At 34.5% G+C, this 22,297-nt stretch overlaps 3 protein-coding genes across 4 annotated transcripts in view; 1 reads left to right on the forward strand and 2 right to left on the reverse strand.

The window, feature by feature from the left end:
• Hipk (Homeodomain interacting protein kinase) overlaps nucleotides 1-6,675 on the reverse strand; it is an 80,076-nt gene extending 73,401 nt beyond the window's left edge. For both annotated transcript variants that reach the window (XM_013316128.1, XM_013316127.1), the window contains exon 1: nucleotides 6,356-6,675. The gene's annotated coding sequence lies outside the window, so the exon portion shown is untranslated. The remainder of the gene's footprint in view (nucleotides 1-6,355) is intronic.
• A 501-nt stretch (nucleotides 6,676-7,176) lies between these two features.
• On the forward strand, nucleotides 7,177-14,946 carry LOC106120654 (uncharacterized). Its single transcript, XM_013316021.1, has 15 exons — nucleotides 7,177-7,472; nucleotides 9,867-10,051; nucleotides 10,215-10,396; nucleotides 10,565-11,084; nucleotides 11,171-11,321; nucleotides 11,515-11,656; nucleotides 11,919-12,027; nucleotides 12,096-12,175; nucleotides 12,580-12,677; nucleotides 13,012-13,132; nucleotides 13,327-13,529; nucleotides 13,699-13,875; nucleotides 14,135-14,216; nucleotides 14,326-14,440; nucleotides 14,555-14,946. The coding sequence occupies exons 1-15, from the start codon at nucleotides 7,388-7,390 to the stop codon at nucleotides 14,699-14,701; spliced, it is 2,397 nt and encodes a 798-aa protein (XP_013171475.1). The 5' UTR covers nucleotides 7,177-7,387; the 3' UTR covers nucleotides 14,702-14,946.
• A 1,165-nt stretch (nucleotides 14,947-16,111) lies between these two features.
• Nucleotides 16,112-20,857, reverse strand: Nf-YA (nuclear factor Y-box A). Its single transcript, XM_013316309.1, has 9 exons — nucleotides 20,721-20,857; nucleotides 19,542-19,715; nucleotides 18,868-18,931; nucleotides 18,642-18,764; nucleotides 18,215-18,306; nucleotides 17,690-17,863; nucleotides 17,362-17,444; nucleotides 17,123-17,216; nucleotides 16,112-16,912 (listed from the first exon to the last, which is right to left on the reverse strand). The coding sequence occupies exons 2-9, from the start codon at nucleotides 19,704-19,706 to the stop codon at nucleotides 16,841-16,843; spliced, it is 867 nt and encodes a 288-aa protein (XP_013171763.1). The 5' UTR covers nucleotides 19,707-19,715; nucleotides 20,721-20,857; the 3' UTR covers nucleotides 16,112-16,840.
• Nucleotides 20,858-22,297: the final 1,440 nt, after the last annotated feature.

Here is a 22,297-nt window from a genome sequence, read left to right on the forward strand (position 1 = left end):
CTTGACTTTCGTGATGGCCCGTCGTAAATATCGGGCGACATGAAAGCTTCACGTAAAAATAAAGACGCACCTCATTAACCTAATTGTAGTTACTAAGAAACTCTTAAAGCCGACATAATTGAATACGTATCACATTTATAGCTTGATATAGTAGAATTTTATAGTATACTAGCTGTCGCCCGCGACTTCGTCCGCGCGGGATTAAAAATAGATGTTGGCCGATTCTCAGAACTACTCAATATGCTCACAAAATTTCATGAGAATCGGTCATGCCGTTTCGGAGGAGTATGGGAACAAATATTGTGACACGAGAATTTTATATATAAAATTTTGAGATATTTTGGACGATCTTCACTTCGCACGAGTCACTGCGCAAAACACTATTTTAGATGTAGCAGGACGTAGCGGCATTAGTTATTTGAAAAGAACTAAACGATAACTAATTATACTAATCGTAATTTAAAAAAGTAACTAAGTAAGCGCTAAGAAATGTTATTTCGTTATTTAGACCCTTAGTGTACATTTCGTATGAGAAATCTACACTAAAATACTGATCATGTGACCATTAAAGTTAAGTAGCAATTATTTATTACTCTGAGCGGAGAACGAAAACAATATGAAAAAATACATGTTGTTGAAACATTTGCTTAGTTATTTACTAGAGTATATACAAAGTACTAGATCAATTTCCATTCCGTCGGATAAAAACTAATTGCAAATATGAGAATATTGTTTCGAAAATTACTTCTAACACAATAGACAAGTTATTTCAGGCCTAATAAAAATAGTGATAACGCAAACCTATATAAAACCTTGTTACCACAAACGCACAAAAAAACTCAGCTTACGAGATATTGGCTGTATTTTTTCTCAGACATGTAATTTTTCGGACCGATGATGCCTTAAATAACATGATATAAGTTACAACAGACGATTCCTTTCTACTTTGTGCCATTCAATCGTGAGAAATAAGAAAAATGTTAGCTATAAATAAACATTTTTTTTAAATTTAGAAATTAAATTGTTCCCATAAATACATATCGAATTATCTTTAAATATTAACCAAAAAGGAATTGCAACGGTCTTAACAGTATTTCCATTTTTAATTACAATACCTTTTATATCGAAGACAATTTCTACAATATTAAAATGTTTATTTGAAACATTAAGCTAGAAGATTGAAATATATATTTCCCGCTTACTTTTCATGTTAATTAAAAAAAAATAGGTCATTATATTCCACGGTTCATTTTACACTAGCTTGTCCTCGTCGTCATCTAGACCGGGTTACAAGCGACATCGGTGTCCGATATAAACAAGGCGACGCAACCGACGCGGGTAACATGAGAACGTCTAAGCAATCTAGACTTACATTGTAACTGGACTCGACAGAGTCACGTCCGCTGACCAGCGCCGCATGAGCTCCGGAATCCGCTTATTAGAATGGAACGCCGTACTCTCTTTTGCAAGGTTTCAAAGACTTAGTGGAGGTTTAACATATCTGATATGTTACTACCAGATTTTTGTAATTTATTGTATAGGTTTTACTGTCTTCTAATTAACGATACATATAGATCATTTTTTAAAACAAATGCCAATAATTCTGGCCTTGCCTAGTACAGGAAAATACATATTGTGTTTTGTAATCATTGATTACAACGCAAAAGCGAATAGAAGATCAAACTCTGCATTACCGGCAATGTGTTAGAGGTCTTAAGCGACCAAGGATTTTAACGCGTTAGAGATTGTTTTGTGCTAAAATAAGATTAATCGCTACAAATTGAGAGCTTAAAATAAAAATTAAACATTTATCGCTGTTGCTTTTTTTTTCAATAAATATTTTAGCGGCCACGATCATCTCATTAAATCATAATTGTTTTCATGTTTCCAAAGTCGCGTACAAGGTAAGAGATTGTTTGTCGTGACTAATATTTAAAAATCACGGTCTATTGGCGATAGGCCAATGAATTCTCCGTCGGCCGGCATATCTTATACACTTGAAATCTCTATAGACTATAATATACGAAATATTCTATTGACATCATAAAACACAAGAATACATGAACAGTATCTGAATCCAAACGAAACTTTTACATAACAATATATTTGGCAATTATTTATATTTATACTGCCTATATAAAATTCTTAGATAAAGCCTATTACGCTACAATACCTAATGTACATCGCTTTTTATATAAACCAGCGAAAGGCTTTATAGTAGTGAATTAAAGGCGATTTATGGAATCTACTCATATTTAAAAAAATCTCTCGCGATCATTGCGGCATCCACTTGTCGCCACCGATGGTGCGAGATTAATATATAAATTTGTTAGCAAAACATTATGTTTTTGTCGCATGCACGAGAAAACGCGTGGTCTCTAAAGCGTCGGCGAGGTATCACCGTCAGCCGTAGCATACCACCAAAACTTACAATACAAAATTAAATAAAAAAATGTAAACTTAAAATTATCAACTCCCCGTAGATACTCATAGATTAAACGGCTCGTTAATTTAGTTCTTGTATAATTTATACAAGGTGAAAAGGGCGCAATTAAATAGAGTACCTACTCTAACCAACTTTCCCTTCGCTATGCAAACGGCTGCCTACCCTCAAACAGTTTGAAGTGAGCTCGAGCGGTACCCGGGCTTTCGCTTGTTAAACTACAAAACTATACATTCCATATTCCCTTAAAAGCTTACTAGCATCAACTTTGAATAAACCAAAAACTTTGAATAAACTCACGATTCGCACGCATTACTAATAAGCATTTTTTTTTGGAAAAAAGTTCTCACGAAATCTTTTGCTTTACATTCCAGTCGTATTTTAGTAAATCCGAGACCTGAATTTTTTTATCACAAATATTTTTTTGTAATATGAGGTTGAACTGGAGGAAAATAAATAACGCCTAATTAGGGAATAACAATATTAATGTATCCATATTTTATATAATAATATCTACGCATAAATAAGGACATAACCGCGTATTTTAAAAATACTTCTTGCTTAATTAGGATTACATTAGTTTCCTGCATTATTCACTTTGAACACAAAATTATATAAAAGTATATTTCTCTATTATTGAAACGCTACTAAAGATGTATTTAATATTTACTTTAAATAATTAAGTCACTGTTCAACATCACAGACTTTAATAAAATACAACTGTCACATAATTTTTTTTTTTTTAACAGAAGGGGGCAAACGAGCAGCGGGAACACCGCTATATATCACATAAATATATCAAACAGGCAGCAAAACATAGTTATACCTGTTCATATTTTTTTAACAAACAACTATTATTTTAAAAAAAACCATCTTTTACTTAGTTTCTCGAAAATATTGCCATAAAAAAAAAAAAAATCAATGTATTGATTAAGATATTCTTTAATTATTTAACAATATAAGACCTTGTTAAATCATTGTTCTTAATAACTTTACCTATCTAGATTGCGATAATAAAAATAACGACTACAACTAGTAATTAATAAAAGTTCATTATGATGAGTCATAAAAAAACTATGTCCTGTAATGATAACGAATAAATTTAATTAACTATAGTAGCTGTAGTCTTTTAGTTCTTACTGCTAAAACATTCACACAAAAACATGTTACAATCTTAATTTTTTTAGACTTGATATGACTGATTTTAGCAAGGCATTTTCGTTGAAATAAATCATTCAAGGTAAACCGAAGCTATATTAAAAGTGATCAAATTCAATCCGTACTCATAAAAATATTGATGGCGTACGTTTAATGTTCGTCATAAAAACACCTCGTCAAACTAACTATTAAATTAACTGAACACTCAAATCGAACTTTGGGTATTCATGTTTTTACTACAAATGCAAAAAATAGCGGAAGTAAAAATATAAACGCCAATACATCGAGTTACAGTAGAACGCACATTTAAAAATATGGCAAAACTTTCTAAAACTATCGTATAAAAGTAAAAGTAATTCGTATCAAACTGTGGATAAAATTTGGTTTTATAAAGGCACTACTGTTTAGGCAACTATGAACGCATAGGCATATTTCTTAAACCAGACAATGAATGAACCAGTAATTGAAGAGAGAATTAATAGAGCACATCCTGCGCCTAACTAGGCATTGGACATTAAATGTTAATTTAACTGGGTACATCACCAAACTCCTTTTACAAGTTCGAAGGGTTTCAGAAACCATAGATAAATCGAATGCACTAAAATATTTGAAGTAAACTTTTTGCTTTTCTCATCACTATATACAGAATATTGACGTATTTAACATTCTTCATAAACTAAGAACAAACAAATTACAAAATAAAATTCAATAAAAAAAACGTGAAACAAGAGCATTCTTACATCAAGAGCTTGCGCAAATATTCGAAACCATTTTATGGCCATATGATTAGGTAACCTATTGGCAGCAATTACTTAAAAATGCTATACTTTTTGTAATTTGATAAAAGAACGGCTAAAGAAGAAAGCTGGTAACGATTACGTCCGGATATGCTTTTTAAGCCAGCATCATTTTACTTGTATCAAAGTTGTATAGGCCATAGAATATAATTTGAACGAACCTTGCAAAATATAAATATATTATATATGGCGAAAATAAATATTAAACTAGCATCGTTTGTGTGCGTATTCTTGGGTCACGGTGATACTTGTGCCCGTTACGAGGCGCGAATCTTGTTGTCAAGGTGGATCTAGGTTGACTAGATATTAATGAATAGGCATTTTTTTTTTGTAATAGGCTAGTTTAACAGTAAATTATTTATATTGCGGTCGTCAGTTTTCAGTTATTGTGAGCATATAAATAATAATGATAATAATATTTAAATAATATTCAAAGAAATGGTAGATTATTTTATTATGTTATGTAATATGGTCACCCTATCACGTTTGTCCGCAATTCAACCAGGGAACGGCGCCGGCGCCATTTCACCTTTAGAGCTGCATTTTATTTGAATGACCTTTGTTATAAAATCCTATAACCTGAATTGTTTTCAAGTCCAGTTTTAAGTTATTTATTAATTTGGAAATATAACAAATAAATCTAAAGTAAAAAGTTCAATAATTCTAAATTAATGACACAGGAAAAACGTTTTAACTATATTTAACCAAACATTAATACCAAAAATAATTTAAATTGACCTTAATAAAATTAAATGAGATTTGTAAAGCATCATTGTTTCAATGTGCCAACCCTTTGCGGGGATAAGGGCAGGTTCATGATGATGTTGCACTTCATAGGTCCATTCAGACAGAACTTTCTATTACATATTTCACCTATTGAACTAAAAGATCTATGGTATAAATTAAACTAAAATAACAGTACTACAATCACATCATTCATCACATTATCAAAATATCTGACACTCAGGATAAGTAATAAAATAACTCCCAATTCTTTAATACATTCCATGCCACTATTATTTATGCATTGGTCCCGGTAGCAGAATCAGCAACACTGAAAGTGTTAAAATTTATCAAACTGTGTAATTAAGATTTGACATTGAAGCAGGCATAAATAACATATGGTTGCAATGTTTATTTTCTGTTCCCTCTTATTTTTTTTTTGGATAGGTCTTAACACTCTTAATATTACTTCAAATACTAACAAAACTTAAAAAAAAAACTTGATGGTCTAATAACAATTTTACTGTTGAGAAAACATTGAATAACTGAGAATTTTCATTGCTAATCTGCTTGTATTAAAACATAATTTTATGTCTGTTTTTTATATGAATATGAGAGATGACAATGTATTTTACATAAGTGTATAAACAGTGTAAACCCACAGTTAGAAATGAAATTATAAACAGAATATCTTAATTTAATATTCGTTATTAACGTAATTAAAAAAAACAGGTCAAATAAAAATATTTTAACTACAGATATGGGAAGATTAAAGTTAAATTTATAAGTAAAAACTAAAGTACAAATTTATAGTCAATATTTTAGTAGCGATATATCATTTAATAAATTATTTCTAGGAAATATGGAATTTTTATAACACGATACATTTAATGCAAACATATGAGTAACGTAGTGGATTCCAATAAGCGAATTTGTTATGGAAAACATACGGCGAAGTAAACATACTCTTGTCTTATATGAAGCCGTTAAAATATGTACAACGGATGTTTAAGATTTTATAGCGCATGGAATTTTCAACTATAACACGACACAAGCTAGTCTACTCTTCAACAAAAGAGGTAAAAACTGCTAATAGAAACTAACACGTAGCGAGCAAGCGTCCGATATTGCTGGCATAGAAAGGTAGGCGACAGTTCGGTTCAGTTTTAACCAGTAATTTTCCACTGGGTGATTTTAGAATGTAGGCGGTATCATAATTAAGAAACTTTCTTACCTTCTGAAGACAAATTTGTGTTCGTATAATGCCACTACCATGCTGGAGAAACACACGAAAGCGGACAAAGGGTCCTTCAAAACACAGCCATTTTGAAACCGTTCATATAAAATGTTACGTGTGACACGAACGTGTAAAGTTTCAAGGATTGAAAAAAAGGTTAGTTAGGTTATCCGTTCGCACTCATTTTGTCTTCAAACACAGTAAAAACTAACACTAAACATTTCACACACTATTAGTACGATTTCACTTCATACTTTCGCACACACCCGTCCACGTCGCGCTATCCGTCGAACGAAAGCGACGAACTCAAGTGAATACAGCTGCAAAATACGAAAAATGGACGGTGAAGAAAGTGTTACCATATCAAACAAATAAATTTCTACCACATGTTAAATAAATTTTAGTCATGGCAATATACGAGTGGATTTACTTAAAATAATGGATAACAAAACAAAACAAGCATAACTTTATTATGAATTCTAGGAAATAAAAAATCTGCAATAATAATCCATATTTTAGGCAAAATGTAAGTTCAAGTTGTGTGTACCAGAGACACAAATGAATTTATGGTGAAATCCTCAAATGTTTTTAATTATATATACATACAAATAATTTAACAAAGAATTAAAAAAAAATAGAATTGAGTTATTTGACTTATTTTTATTATGAAATGACTTTCAGGTAATGAAAATGAGTCAACTTCGAGAAATCAACTTCGCATAAGTTTAATGAAGTTAGTTGTCAAAAGGTACAGTTGTTAAGAGCGCGGGTGATTCAATTATGATGTTAGTTGCTACGCAACGCGGTAATAATCCAAAAAGCGCAGTGGCAATCTGACGATATTTATAGACGGTTGCTTTTTCAATAGAATAAAGTATTGTGTTTGATGCTGTTTTTTTACATGATTTATTTATTAGAATTGGAGAAAATATACATTAGATTATGTTTGTATTAATTATTTCTAACGACAAACTTTCATTGTCGTTAATAATTAGCATTGTTTATCAAAAGGGAATGTAAATAGTCACTATGATAGTTATAAATATACTTATATTAGATGTATTTTTTACATCGTACAGTGTATTTGCGAAGGAATTCGACAGCGATGATGACAGTAAGTACTTTTTTTTTAATATTTGCTAATTGGTTATCAAATAAATGAAATACGTTAAAACTGTAGATAGCAAAAATGTATATTTCCTACCATTTTGTGTCGAATAAAATAACAATATTCGTAAAACTTATTGATAACTATATATTAAAATTACTCTTTATAGCAATGAATTTTTATTTTAAATACGTTTTATTATATATTAGTTTTAATTAATATTGTCATATTTTTGTTATAGCAAAATATAATTAATATTTATAGTATAAATCTAATCTAATTAAAGCTTAAATATAAGCCAATCCCCATTATACCTGTGATTTTACGTTATTGATATTCAGCCTAAGCAAGCTAAATTTTTAACATGAAAAGACGTAACCAAATTTTTTTGGAACGAGCATTTGAAGTTTTGGGGCCGTAAACACTACTTACTTTTTCAGCCACCTGAATCGGATTTTCACCTCAAAAATATTGTAAAACTAAGCGGAATTACTTTGATGACATCTATTTCTAACACCCTGTAACTCACAACTTAAAGGACCAAATAACGAACAAGTATTTTTTTTAAATGTGTATGAGACTTTACGATATATCGATCACAACAGCCAGCTACCTAAAATAAAATATTTCTTTCCCCAATCTAATAAACAGTATATTACGGTTTTTGGCTTAAACGGTGTTTTTTGGTACGGTTATTTGAATGTAAATTAAAAAAATATCAATGATTTCATAATGCTTTTTTTTTAATAAATCGTTCCCGTTCATAATTTATGCAGTACATTCCAAATTTAAAGGCGAGACGTCACGGTTGAAGGCGCCCGCGCTGTTTACAATGTCCATTCCACATCCGTTGACCACCACGCATTTAACAAGATGGCGACTGTATAAACTCATAATTTTAGGGCTGTCACTCCGATAAATACGAAATTCAAAGATACTTTGTTCTTAAAGCATAAAGATTAGAGACGTGATTATAAATATACTATTAGCCCATCGTGGCTTTCCACTACCGAAATACCTGTACAGAAATAATGTTACTTGCTTTTTTATTCCTCTCCTGAGCCATATTTTTCTATTAAAATTTCATAAAAATGTGCATATTTTTGACCAGGCATAAATACTTTCGTAGTCTAAAATGTGTGAACCCTATACGCAGTTGAATTACATCGCTTTTATATGGCTTTTTATTCAATTGTACAATTCGAAACCTGGTTTCGGACAGGATGCGTGCTCTAACAGCGACCTACAAACGGAAACCTGTCGTTTAATGGATTATTTAAACTGTGTCAAATTGGCTTCAGATAATCACATCTACCTCAAAACATTTCTATTGTTGTATTTTGACATTTTAATTTTGTATATCACTTTTTATCTGTTTTTACTAAGTAAAACCAAGACGTTCATAGATCGTAAAGACCATATGAATATTACGAAATGACCAAACTATGTAATTAAGAAATTTATGATGTTATTTGAATCTGAATCTATGGTTTTTTACTACTGCAACACTTGTACAAAAACAAAAATTACAATATTTTTTCCTTCACGTGTTTTGGCAGTGAAAACTCACTATTTAATTTTATTAAGATACCAAAAGTTAAATCACTTCAGTATAGCTTTACAGGTGAGGTGATGCATCTGTTCAGTAAACAAAAACATAATTCCTTACATTCGTAGTTTATATTGCTAACTATAGTTAGATAAGCGGCAGTGCGTTTCCTTTGTATCTGACCTGGTGCTAGGTACAGGGTGGCACCAGGAATATTTCTTCGTACACTCTAAATCACAAGCGGAAAGCGATTTTGTAGTGTCGTTGCAAGACGTATGATAGAAAATATAAAGATTCTTGTAAGAATGTCATTAAAAAAATCGCTTAACAAACTGAAGATCAAAATCGATGCTGGTCTTTAACTGTCATCTTGGTTTTCCAATGCTGAACACAATACAGGAACAAGTCAAGATAATTCTTATCAACTTCTTAATCCAACTTGCACCAATCTCCTGAAGTATAGTTAAAGACAGCTTACAGGGGGGCCAATAAACTCTAAATCACGCTTATTCCGGAGATCACGCGATGCCCGCCCTAAAATGTTTGTCGATTGTCGTCCTGTCAGCTTATAGTTAGTTACAACCCCGATTCGCTAAATTTATGTATCGCATACAATTACTTCCGAAACAATATCACTGACAAATCTAATAAGAACTTGGATATTGACAAAATACTTAAATTCAGAAAATATGACGAAAAGAATCCATGATGGAAATGGTTCATCTATTGTTATGTGACTTTCCCACACACATTTACCGAAAAATGTAAACCCTTCTAATTATCTTTTTCGACCTTATTCAAACAGTCTTCACCTTCGGTAGTAACCTTATACATGAAGGAAATATTTCCAGTGTACATGTTCGTATCACCTGACCAACACCTACGGACGCCGCGACTTGAAGACTTCTTCTGGACGGGCTCCGGCGATGGGCCTCCACCTCCCGACAGCGCAGTACCGGCACCTTCGCCCTCCACACCTATCGTACGCACCACTACTGTGCTGGCTACTGTATACTTGGATTCCTATCCACCACAGGTTGTATTATTAACAAGTAAATTAGTTTCAAAAAGAGATTTAAAAAGAATAAAAAGTAAGAAAAACACCATCTCTTTGAACTCTCATAAATAACAGACCATCATCAGTCTGGAACACATACGAACATATTTAGTGAGACTCAATACTGTCTAATCCATTCCAGGCGGTGACAGATAAAACGACCGGTGACTGCATATTGAACTGCGGAGAAATAAGCGTGCCTGACAGCTTGGAGCCCGAAATACCCGAAGACCGTCGCTACTGGCTGCTGACAGTCATACAAGGTTCTACTCCAGACAGTCTACAACTCAGACTAGCAAGATTGTATCAGAAAGCGTTCTTAAGGTGAGAACCTAACTGCCCACACTCAAATTCGTAAAGTGATCCCTCATTGTGAAGATTTAATAAGATAAATCTCCTCCCTTAGGATAGACTAACGTCTTTTAGTCTAGCGGTTTAAACAGTCATAACCGAATTTGTTTATTCACATCCTATTTTTATTTTTTTTTCCAGGCAGCAAGAAAGACATCTCGGAATTATAAAATCCCTTGATGCTCCTACACCGAGAAAGAAACACGATGTTCATTCTTTTGTTGTTAATAAAGAAATTAATTTGAATCTATCTGCCAATAGTTCTGAACCAGTAAAATATTTAGATGTTCATAGTTCTGTGATCAACATCAATGATTTTGTATTGAACACGATCACAACTATAACTGAACGTACATCTTCTAATACTTCGAATACTTTTAGTCGTGTAAATCCAGAAAATTTAGAAGCAATCAACAAATCATTAGTACCTGAAAAAGTAATTAAGCCTACAAAGTTGAGTGAATCAGAATTATGGGTACTGGTAACACCTACAGTAATTTTAAAAAAGAGAGAAATATCAAAAGCTGAAACACAGAATGTTCCAGATCTTATCGATATACCTTTAGAAGAGGAAAACAATGAAACAACGTTATTTAAAAGAGAGATACTAAAACCTGAGCAACAACCACCAGTTCGTGTTCATATACAAAATATAACTGAGGTAAAATTGGACATTTTGTTGTTTATTATTGTATTGAGGTGACAGAATTAACTTGTCTATTTCCCTCTCATGTGCACATACAACAGTCATCAGAGACGGGTAGCGTGCAGATAGTATATGTGGTGCTGGTGGGCGGACGTGCGGTTCCTGCCGCGGTAGCCGCGCGCGACATGCGCCTTGTCAGAGATGCAGAGGTGGCCAGCGAGCTTGGTGCCGCTGTCACTACTAAAGCGGAGCGTGAGTATTTCTTACTGTCGGCCTTTTTTATAAGGGTATGGGGCAAACGAGCAGCGGGAACACCGAGGTGTTCATCGACGCCCATGGACATCTGCAATATCAGAGGAACCGCAGATGGGTTGCCGGTCTTTGACATGGTTAAATGCACCACTATGTATTGTGGTAGCATGTGTTGTGTACTGGTGGTATTTAGCAGCGTACCTGAAGGCGGCGGAGGGGCTGGAGGGTGCGGAGGAAGGAGTGCACGGCGTGGAGTTGTGGGCGATGGCAGTCGGCGCCAGTGTCGCGGTGCTCATCCTATTGGTGCTGCTCGTTCTGCTGTGTTTTGCTCACAGGTAAACTGGTATCTATTTTAATACAATTCATAAATTAAAGCTGTAAGGAAATCATTGCTAGAAATTTACAGGTGAATTATTGGCGTGAATTCACAGTCAGCTTTTAAACATTTGGTTTGGTAATAGATGGATATGGTAAACATATTGTCTTCCAACAATCGATCTATTAAGAAGTATCACTTGTTGTGAAATGCGCTTAATACCTTTAAAATCAAACGTGTACAAACAGATACAATAATTTTTAATATGACTATATTTCTAGACGTAAGACAAAGAAATCAGCAGCATCATTTCGAGCATACCGCAACGAGCTGATGAGGGAAGTAGAACGCAGTCAGATGAAGCAAGTGCATGAAGAACGGGATGGGAAGGTCTCTTACAGATATTATTGTCATAAAAGTTTAATGTTCAGAAATGCTAATTGTTCTTTTACTTGCAGCTTATAAGCGTGGTATCTCCGAGTAGAACAAGACCTAGCAGCACGTTACTGCCGGTCTACAGAGCGGGTAGTGCTTCGGGGTAAATATAATAAAATTAACTACTTTTTATAATGTTACTAATCTACGTTACGTTACGTAACTTAGCACTAAGACAAAAGACACCCTGGCTGACATCCTGGCTTCTAAAATACGAGTCTAGAACCTAGTTTGGAAACCAAACTCCTTCTTTTTAATTTAACCATACTTTTGTTGCCTAAATAAATGATCTTTATTCATTTATTTGTACACACATTTACATTAATAAAAAAAAAGTTTATCACCACAGACTTATCCATTTATAAGACAGAATTAGACTAGATCCCGAAAATTAAAAAAAAATGGTCCATTTTTCGTTTAGCACGGTCTGTCTGACTTCTCGCTGTGAAATTATTAATAAACTATAATATATGTCATATTATATCTATATAATGTGTTATGCATCAGTTCATCCACTACGTCATCCGGTGTGTCAGAAGTGGCAGCCGCTCTCCGTCGCAGACAGAAGAAACCGCACGCGCTCAAAATGCCGCATAAAAAGAGAGGTATAAATAGTTCAGAGTATAGGAGAATTATGGGGAAACAAGGGATTACTCTTTGTAAATAATTTTTTTACTAACTTCCAGACTAACTTATACATCTATGCAAAATTTCAGTGTTACAGTTGTCTTGTTAATACGTTTAGCTGTACTGGAGATACCTTGTAACATCATCCATCCATCCATCCATCTATCCATCTAAACATTTGGATTTATAGGACGCATATGGGTAAGAAGGAAGTGAACTCATTACGACAGCTAATATTTGTATGGCAGCATACTGTGTGGTCTCTCTGTATGGGAAAATTACAGGCTGATATATGTATGATGTATGTGTCAGTGGGGACTACGGACAGCCTGTTGGTGTCAGCTGGTCTGGACAGCTCGGACAGCGCGCCCCCCACAGCGCCGCACACCCCCACCTCATATCTCTCAATGCCTTCTATCGCTGCATTTCCCAGGTTGGTATACTAAGGAGAATAGTAACATTTGTTTTTTAACAGTGAATGAAACTAATTTGCCTCCTACTTCAGAATCATCAAGTTGTCTTCCTTAGTAGGTTTCTCTAAGCCTAAATTACTGGACGATTGGTCAAGATTACTCACGTCAAACAAACAACATAAATATCACTACAAACTCACATCCAATTGTCCAGAGGTAACACAGTGGAGCCTCTATCTCGTATCCTGGAGCCGGTGTCAGTCCGTCACTTGGACATGGACAGTCCACCGCCCAAACCCTCGAGTCAGCCACGCCGTCAGATGACCTCGCAGCTTGTACGCCTCGGCAGCATTGATAAGGACCCTGGGGTCATTGGACCTCTGGTCTGGGACCTGCACTGTCAGAGGGTCAAGAGTGGTGAGATTAAAGGTTTGTTGTGAACAGTAGGAAGATAATAATTTTTGATTTATTGAAGTGTTTTGACTCAATAATTGTATTAAATGTCAATTAACGGATAACTAATTTTAATTTGTATCCATCTGTATAGTAAAATTATACAATATCTATTTTAAAATAAAATTTCCAGCATCAAAATCAAAGAGTCCAGTAAGACAAGTCTCTCAAGATGTCGCGGGTGGTCCGTCGCGCATGCGGCAGCGCTTCAATGAGCTGGTGGACGACGCGTTCACATTGTTCGGCAGCGCGTCCAGCGCCTCTCACGACACATACACACTGGATAGAGATGATAGAAGAGAGGACACTGGTTAGTGTTACCAAGATATCTGTTTTATTTCATGTTAAATAAAAAAATAAAGCCTCACTCCATTTACGATGGCGCAACATCACGGTGTTCGCAGGTAGGGCGTTGAAGCGAGTCTGATATTGTTCCTAATAGTTTTTAATAATTTGTTGCTCCCACTTACTCGTTTAGCACACAGCGTCTATACGTCAATTCCATACAAAGTGAATGTAAACAGCTGTTTTTTTAATCTATTGTCTGTACTAATATCGCTGACTTACAGAGTTGGGCGTGACACAAGCTCGCAATGACAATGTACGACTTGCCACAGCAGACACCACACGGGGCCGTTCAGCTGGCACAGGGTAATTAAAAGCGCACTTTTATAAAGACCCATACCATACTTTGAAACTGAAACGAAGTTAGATTGATAAGAAATACATAAGTCATAGTAATATGTAACGTTGCCTGCAGACGGGGACGTGCAGGACCCAGTGGGGGCGAAACGCCGCGGCCGCGCACCTCATTCACGCGTGTGGGGGAGCCCCGCGCGCCGCCTTCACGCGCCTGGGGGCACACGCCCCCGCAGGTAACAAACAATTAATATACATTTATACACAAAGTTTAATAAAAAATACAGCTTTAATATAAGAAATATGAATAGTCAAACTATTTTTAATTTAAAACATTCATTTCACGATAGTCGTTAACATCTCGCGTACCAACGGTCAACCCGAACATCATCCTAGCGGAAGGTCGTTTGCCAGCCGACGATCCAGCGCTGCCACTTATATCTGCCATCAAAGATGAAATAAAACGCGTCCGGGACAACACTAGTAACAAAACTTAGGCTTAGTTTATCCAACAAACAACTCCTATTGTCAAAAATTAATGTAAAATCATCAAAAATATGTTTTTGTATTGTATGAGTATTGCGGCAATGGAAACTTGATAAAATAACTAGATACCTTGTGCTATCAGTTTTTTTTAGTAGTAATTAAGATGTAGAATCTATTGATTAATTGCCAAAGATTATTGTAATAATCAGATTTTACACAACTCATTTTCACAAAGAATCACTTCGATGTAAAATTACAAAATATAATCAAAAAAAAAATCAATAATTGGACAAAATCTTCAAATTGAAAAAAAAACATTTACTTTATTATATTTATTATGTTATCATACTTTTTTGCTTTTTTACTGTTAGTTTGTACTGGAAAAACATTCACATAAAATTATACCTCGGAATAACTGAGATCAAAACTTGATTTTATGTGGATGTTTCTAAAATGCAAAAATAAAAAATCATGTTGAACTCACATGTTTTGATATTATTTTTATTGTTGTGTGTTTCGTTTTTAATTATTTATAAAAAATATATCATGTTGTAATAGTTTATAAGAGTTGTATTAAGAATTATTAACAAACTTTAATTTTAGATTGAATTTGTCAAATAAAGTGAATCTCATAAATAGAAATAAAACCAGATAGTTTTGTGCAGTTCTTTATTTTGTACTTTTTAATGTATAAAATGTTTACATCTAACTGATTAGAAATATGATAAAATCTTTTATATTTACATATGTACAGAAACATTGGAAACTGCATCTTTTTCATAATAATAATCCATTAACCCTCATAATTGCAATGATAAAAAATAAAACAATCATAACAGAACACCAAATATATGTCTTTTCAAATATCTTATCAGAGCTGCCGCAGTGCCCTCACATCTCTGTACACCTCTAACTGTAACATTGTGTTCTGTGCAAAAACTCATGTGATGTTCTGAGCCGCCAAGATATTTGAAAACTTGTACACAAACATTTTCTTCTGAATTATGAAGTTCCCATCTACCAAAAACCAGATTTGTTGTCTCTGTATGGGTAAAGTTTGTATGCCGCACTCAAAGTCTGCGGAGTCATTAACAAAGTCCTTTAGTGAAGTTTCATTGTGAAAAATCTACACTAAATGATTGCTTAATTAATCATTTAATGTCTTTCAGTGAGACTGTCAATATATCTTAAAACTTATTTTCTGCGACAAACATTTGAATAATATAAAATGACAAAATTACTTATGGTTATTGTTAAATCAAAATTTCCATTTAAAACATTCCAGTAACAATAAATAACATAAATACTTATTCCTTACACTCATATTAAAAACTTAAAAACTATCAAACACTTTCTAACATTTTGGCCTTATTTTAAATGATGAAGCCAAAGTATTATAAATTAATATTATCCTTCATACTTCTTATATAACACATACTATTACCATAACACATTATATTAGAATTTTTCTACATTAACATTTTATTTTCAAACACTTTTATGAAAATTAAAGTTGCATTGGTAGCAAATAGTTTTATGGTATTTTTTGAATAAAATGGATTGATATAATTTGCATAGAGTATACATTGAAGTATTCCCAATTGAATAACAAAATTACCGGAGTTATAAAAGATAACACTTTAAAATGAATTTTTACATCTTATTTACCCTTCAAAAAGTAAATAACTTAATATTTAAATATCATAAAGAATTGAAAGACAAACTTACCATATTGGAGGAATTGATTTGGTACTGAAATCCATTCACTTACACAATCACATATCCACAAAACCATGAAATTCCACTGATATAATACTTATATTAGAACATGTAACTCCCTTTTTTTTAAATAAAATGATGTTAATAAGTTTGTATACAAGTCTTTTGACATTGGAATTTCATAGTTATGTGAAAATAACGTTTACTAATTTGCACACTCCATTAGTCCCGTACTATCGTTTATACATAAGCTGTCACCAAAGATTATAGGCTATCACTCTAGTAGACAAAAAGTGCACAGGTTCACACTAAGTCCACAGGCCCACATTTAGTGAAGTTCACACTATTTGCACAAGTCTACACTGAGTAGAGAGGTTCACACTTATTTCACACTAAGTGGACTCATTTTGTTCCACTTTAACACTGATATGCTACGTGGAGGGCATGGGCTGTGGAGCGAGCCTCCTCCATTGTGTCGGCTGGTGGTCTTGTGTTTCTTCTTCCTGCAAGCACCATAAATTGTTTAGTAAATTATAAATACTAAAAAAGTAAAGTACACTTTAAAATAATGAAAACAGGATCTGTTAATGTACTTATGGAAATGTCTCGGGAAAACTTTTAATATTTATTAAGAAATACAAGGTAAAGGTAGATTCAATAGGACGGTTTGAATTCTATAAAAGGGGTAGACAGAGAAAGGAAAGCTTACTGACCTGAATGATAGTAATGGAGACAGTCTCAGGCTTGATGTCCTCCAGCAGTTTGTGAGGGTCTACCGCGCCTTGTTCAGCATTCGCAGCGCGGTTCCTGTAAGTTATAAGCCAGAGGTCAGCCAGAGGCAACCGAGGACCATATTCAGATCTTAGAAAGTATTGTTTAAAATATAGCGTACAGATATATTTTTAATAAATTTACGCTTGAAAATTTTATATAGAATATAGTTTGTACTAACTTCCTGCTGCCCGAGTGGAAGCGTCCACCTTCCCCTCGTATTCTGTTCATGGCGTGTCGGTGCCGAGATTCGTGCAGGTATTTCTGGAATATTGATAAATATATTTACTTAGATATCGTTAAAATTATCATCATAAAGTAGATAACGATAATCACTATGCGATGATGGACACAGTGAGTCACTGATGCATCGAAAGAACACATAGAGAACTTAAAGGTCAACGCACATTTACAAACAAACTAAGGGGAAACCTCAAAGAGGGGGCCACATGTAGATAGCGTGCTTTTGTCGCTGCTGTCTGCTTCATACATGACTAGTGTTATATTACCGGGCGTTCTTTAGGTATCTTGCCGAGGTCGTGCAGACGTGCGCGTGCGGCGCGGCGCTTCAGTATGCGCTGGTACTGACGCGCGTTCACATACAGCAGCGGCTCCTCGTCTGAGCCCGCGCCCCCGCACGAATCTGCCCCGCTCGAAGTACCGTTACCAGAACCGTTCACCATCTGTACACAGGCCTATTTATTACCACTTTTCTAATATAAATGGTTTAGAAATTCGCCAGCTTATGACCAAGGCTAGATCTAGGAGAGAAAAAAATCTTGATTTATTCCAAAGGTAGTGTTTATAGGCTCGATAATGGAAAAAACTAACAAGTATACATCGAGTCATCAATGTGGATTTATAGGAATTGTAATCTCAATAATCGATTTTCTAGGGGAGGGTCCACTACTCTTTGTCTCCGCCCACGCCCATGGGTCTATCTATAGATCAATTAGAAAGGTTCAAGCTGAGATGTACAAAGTAACTAGCAAATAACAGACGAAAAAAAAAGTTCAAAGTAGGGGTGATCTCACCATGACGATGTTGGACTGGTTGAGCAGCTGCTGCTGCGGCACTGCGCCGCCCAGCCCCGCCAGCTGCACCAGGTTGCCGTTCAGATTTATCACTGCAACACAATTATTTATTTAGTTCATTTATCTATATCCCGTGAAATAATAATCAAACATACTTTTCCTATGTAAAATGCCTCCTCAATTGTTATATTAATGTTAAAATAAATAACGCTAAAATTCGTATATTTATAGAAGTCATGTTACCTTTTGATAAAAAAATAAGTATCCTATCTCGCAATTTCTATAAAATTACTGGACATCGCTTCAGTTGTTCAATCATACAAAGATAAGAAGGCCAATGCCAAATGAAAATGACAATAATATGTAGTAAATTTACTGATAACCTAACATATTTATATATTGGTATAATTTTAGTTGATATGTTTACCCGGTTGGTGTATAATTTGGTGCTGGTCGATAGCAGGCTGTGGTGCACTGGCCGGCTGGTAAATGAAAGTCTGACCGTCCGCCGTCTGCACCAACTGCATTGGCTGCAGATTGTTACCTGCACCTGCAAATCCACAATAAACATTGCAAACGCACCGCCGGAACAACCACGCGTCGTCAACGGGTGTACAACGCGCTGTTACCGTTTAAGCTAGTGATATAAATACCTTGTAAACTTGACATTGGCAACACTTGAAGTTGTTGTATCTGCTGACCATTAGGTGTTGCTACCTGTTGATAAAATAATAAAAATAGGATTTAAAAACGTTTTTTAAAAGTGTACAGTTGTAAAAATTTATGGAATAAATTTTTTAATTTATTCAATTTTTTGAGGACGAATGGGTATGTGCGCACTAGCCTTTATCTTTGTATGACAATAATATATTGATAACGATAAAGTGTGATTTGATAAAAGCAAATATATCAGCAAAACATTGTCAGGGAATTGTTAAATAAAAATTAATTCTATCACAAAAAGCATTGATCTCTTTATTAATAAAACAGCAAATTATAAAAAAGACACATGAAAATGATACTACCACCTGGATCTGAGGGGCTCCAATCTGAACGCATGTAGGAATAATGCAAATTATAATTTTTTTTAACAAAATCTTAACAATACAGCATAGGAACTTAACATTTTACTATCTTTCTTATCAATATTATCAATGCGAATGGATGGATGTTTGTTATGTTTTATCACCAAAAAGGCTGCATGAATCTCGCTGAAATTTTGCATAGACGTAGAACATAGTGCATAGACTACTAATTAACTTTTTTTTTAATTCAGGCCCTACTGAGTCGCGGGCGACAGCCAGTGATCTGTAAAGTATTTATTGACCTGTATAGCCTGTGCGTTTGGTTGTATGGTGTGCACGACGATCTGCTGCCCATTGGGGCCCTGCACCATGTGCGGAGAGTTGCTCATCTGCAGCACCTGCATCTGCTGCCCGTTGAGGGTCACCATCTGCGGACCCTCAGAGCTCTGGATCTGAGCATGCTCCATACTCTTATACTGAAAATATAATGAGTTCCATATATTGTTATTTTTTTTTAATTAGGAGCAGCGGATCGCTTATTGTTAATTGAACCGACGTCCATAGACCGCAGATGCATTTCTGCCTGCGGTTCCTCCAATTCTCTATAGATCTACGCAAGTTCTGTTTTAGACTTTTTTTTTCTTACTTGGATTGGAATTGACTTTCACTGAATAGTCAAAGTATAGTTGTATAAAATTTCTACTTTAGCACAAAGCTAAGCAGTTGCTTTTTTAATATAAATTTTATGCTTAAGATTACAGATATTATAAGATTTTGACAAATTACAATGTTTTCATATTAAATAAGTATCAGCCAGGAGATTGACTTTTTAGCCTTTTTTATATTTGTATGAAATGTTATTATTTTAGAGCTTAACTACCTTATAAACGGAAACTATGAAGCTGAATAGCTCCTAGAAAGTACCTAACAAGTATACATGATCATTGCCTACTAGGCCTAGGAATTTTACTAATACCGAAATTACTTAGTTACTAGTCCGATTCTGTTTTGACACTTGACAGCGCAACAAAGTGTAATTTTACTTGAAAGTAACTCCCAATACTTAGATAATTATGTTATTGTACAAGTTGATATGTAAAATGATTTCTTTCTTTACAAGCGCAGGCTGACAACGAAATAATAGCGCTGTGTGAAAAACAAGTTAGGTTATACTAGGAAAAGGCAAACGTTTTTTTTATAAAAATAACATAGGTTTTACAAAATATATATATATTTCATGAATTGTCTCTTGGACCCAAAACAATCATAATTTTATCATAAAAGCTACTACGTCACGCGTGCGAGGCCAACGCAACGCAGAGAACGCAATCAAAATGGCTGCTTTCAACTACAGAATTTTCATAAATGCCATGCAAAAAAATAAAAAACTTTGGAAAATATTGGAAAAGTTTTGCCAAAATTATGAAAGCTTAAGAGCCCAATCATCACCGGGTAATATTCAATGAAAATTGTGAACTTACATTGGATATCCTCACTGGTTTTTCGATGATTGGTTGACAAAGGATAGACCAATGGCCGGTGTCAATGATCACAAGAACGTTGTAGATTGGTTCGGCGCATTACCACTCCCAAAGAAGCGCGGCTGCTCTACTATCCAATACTCGTTGTCGTAATTAAAACATGCTCTATGGTCTCGTAATGATACCATGCCTTTTTTTCTTTAAACAATTAATTTGGTAATAAAAAAATAAAATGAGATAAAATTGTGTTTCCCTCATTTGTCTGGTGTCTCACAAGTAAAATGCATTGTTTTTTTTTATAAAAGTTTCTGAAATACATTTATAAATTTTGAATATTCATTGATGTTTTTGTTGATGATTTCCCTACAAAATCGTTAAATTGAATAGCATCTAATATTATTTTAATTACATTAGAATTCAATGATTTAATACTTTTAAGTCATTTAATTTTAGCCAAAAGTTAACATCAAAGAGTAACAAAAATAAGTGACGGGACTCTTGACTAATTAGATACACAAACGGAGAATAAAAATTGACATTTTCAATGCTAGCAATATTATGAACAAGTCTACGTTGCTACCAACCTAAAAAAATCTATCTGTCAGTTTCCTTTTTGACGTTTGAAAGTATTATTTGAGGGAAAACAATTTGGAAAAATAAAACAATTTCGTTAATTGCAACTTTAATTTAATCTTCTGACTAAAGTGAACATATTTTAAAAACGCAACATAATGCTCATTGCTTTCGTAATAATACCATTATTGTTTAGTTCACCAACAAAATACCCCAACTATAATAAATGCTTATTTGTTCCAGTTTGTTTATTTTATTGCTCATATTTTCTGATAGAACTGGAGTAGTAGTGCCACTCTCATCGAGAGAAATAGAATAGCACTGGAAAGAGATTAGCTCCTATCTGTTGGTAAAATATTTAGAAAATTGCTAACAAGACAGTATGCATTGAAGCAAAACAAATCGTCATCAACAAGCTCACTATACGGACACACTATATTCCACTGAGGAGCTCGGAGCCTACCCTCAAGAATGCGACTAGGTTTTATTCAACAACGCAGAGCCAGTGAGGGTTGGTTGACTTCACACATATCTTTGAATTTCTATGCAGTTGTATGCGATTTGTAATTACAGTAAGAATGTCGGATGGATGTTATCATGAAATTCGAAGAACGCATTACTATATAGCGGAGATCGTACCTGGATATGTAAAATATGATCCGGTCAAGCGCCAACTGCACTGCCGACGCTTCAAATAGTCCCCTAATCCAAACTTTTCCTATCAAAACATTGCAAATGTAAAAGTCATGTTAAATATTATACTTACTTACTCACTTACTCCGCTGGCGCATCGACCCAAAGTGGGTCTTGGCCTCCGACACAAGAGATCGCCAAAGTCGCCTGTCTTGCGCCTTCTCCTGCCAGTCCATCGCTTGTAGCTCCCGCAGATCCAGCTCTACGGCGTCTCGCCAGCGGTACCTGGGCCGACCGATGGGTCGGCGGCCAATCGGGGTCCCGAGGTATGCTGCTTTGGCCTTTTGATCTTCCCCCATCCTCATGTGGTG

Source organism: Papilio xuthus, unplaced genomic scaffold (assembly GCF_000836235.2).
Source record: "Papilio xuthus unplaced genomic scaffold, Pxut_1.1 DF826949.1, whole genome shotgun sequence".
Taxonomy (NCBI): Eukaryota; Metazoa; Arthropoda; class Insecta; order Lepidoptera; family Papilionidae; genus Papilio; species Papilio xuthus.

Bases quoted from the DNA above. Each gene is read 5' to 3' on its own strand.
- LOC106120654 (XM_013316021.1), top strand. From the start codon at position 7,388: ATGATAGTTATAAATATACTTATATTAGATGTATTTTTTACATCGTAC. The intron at 11,322-11,514 runs GTGAGTATTTCT...GGTGGTATTTAG, and splicing joins TGTCACTACTAAAGCGGAGC to CAGCGTACCTGAAGGCGGCG. The intron at 12,678-13,011 runs GTATAAATAGTT...TGTATGTGTCAG, and splicing joins AATGCCGCATAAAAAGAGAG to TGGGGACTACGGACAGCCTG.
- Nf-YA (XM_013316309.1), bottom strand. From the start codon at position 19,706: ATGGAGCATGCTCAGATCCAGAGCTCTGAGGGTCCGCAGATGGTGACC. The intron at 18,932-19,541 runs GTCAATAAATAC...TTTTATCAACAG, and splicing joins CAAACGCACAGGCTATACAG to GTAGCAACACCTAATGGTCA. The intron at 17,445-17,689 runs GTAATATAACAC...TCAATATTCCAG, and splicing joins AGATACCTAAAGAACGCCCG to AAATACCTGCACGAATCTCG.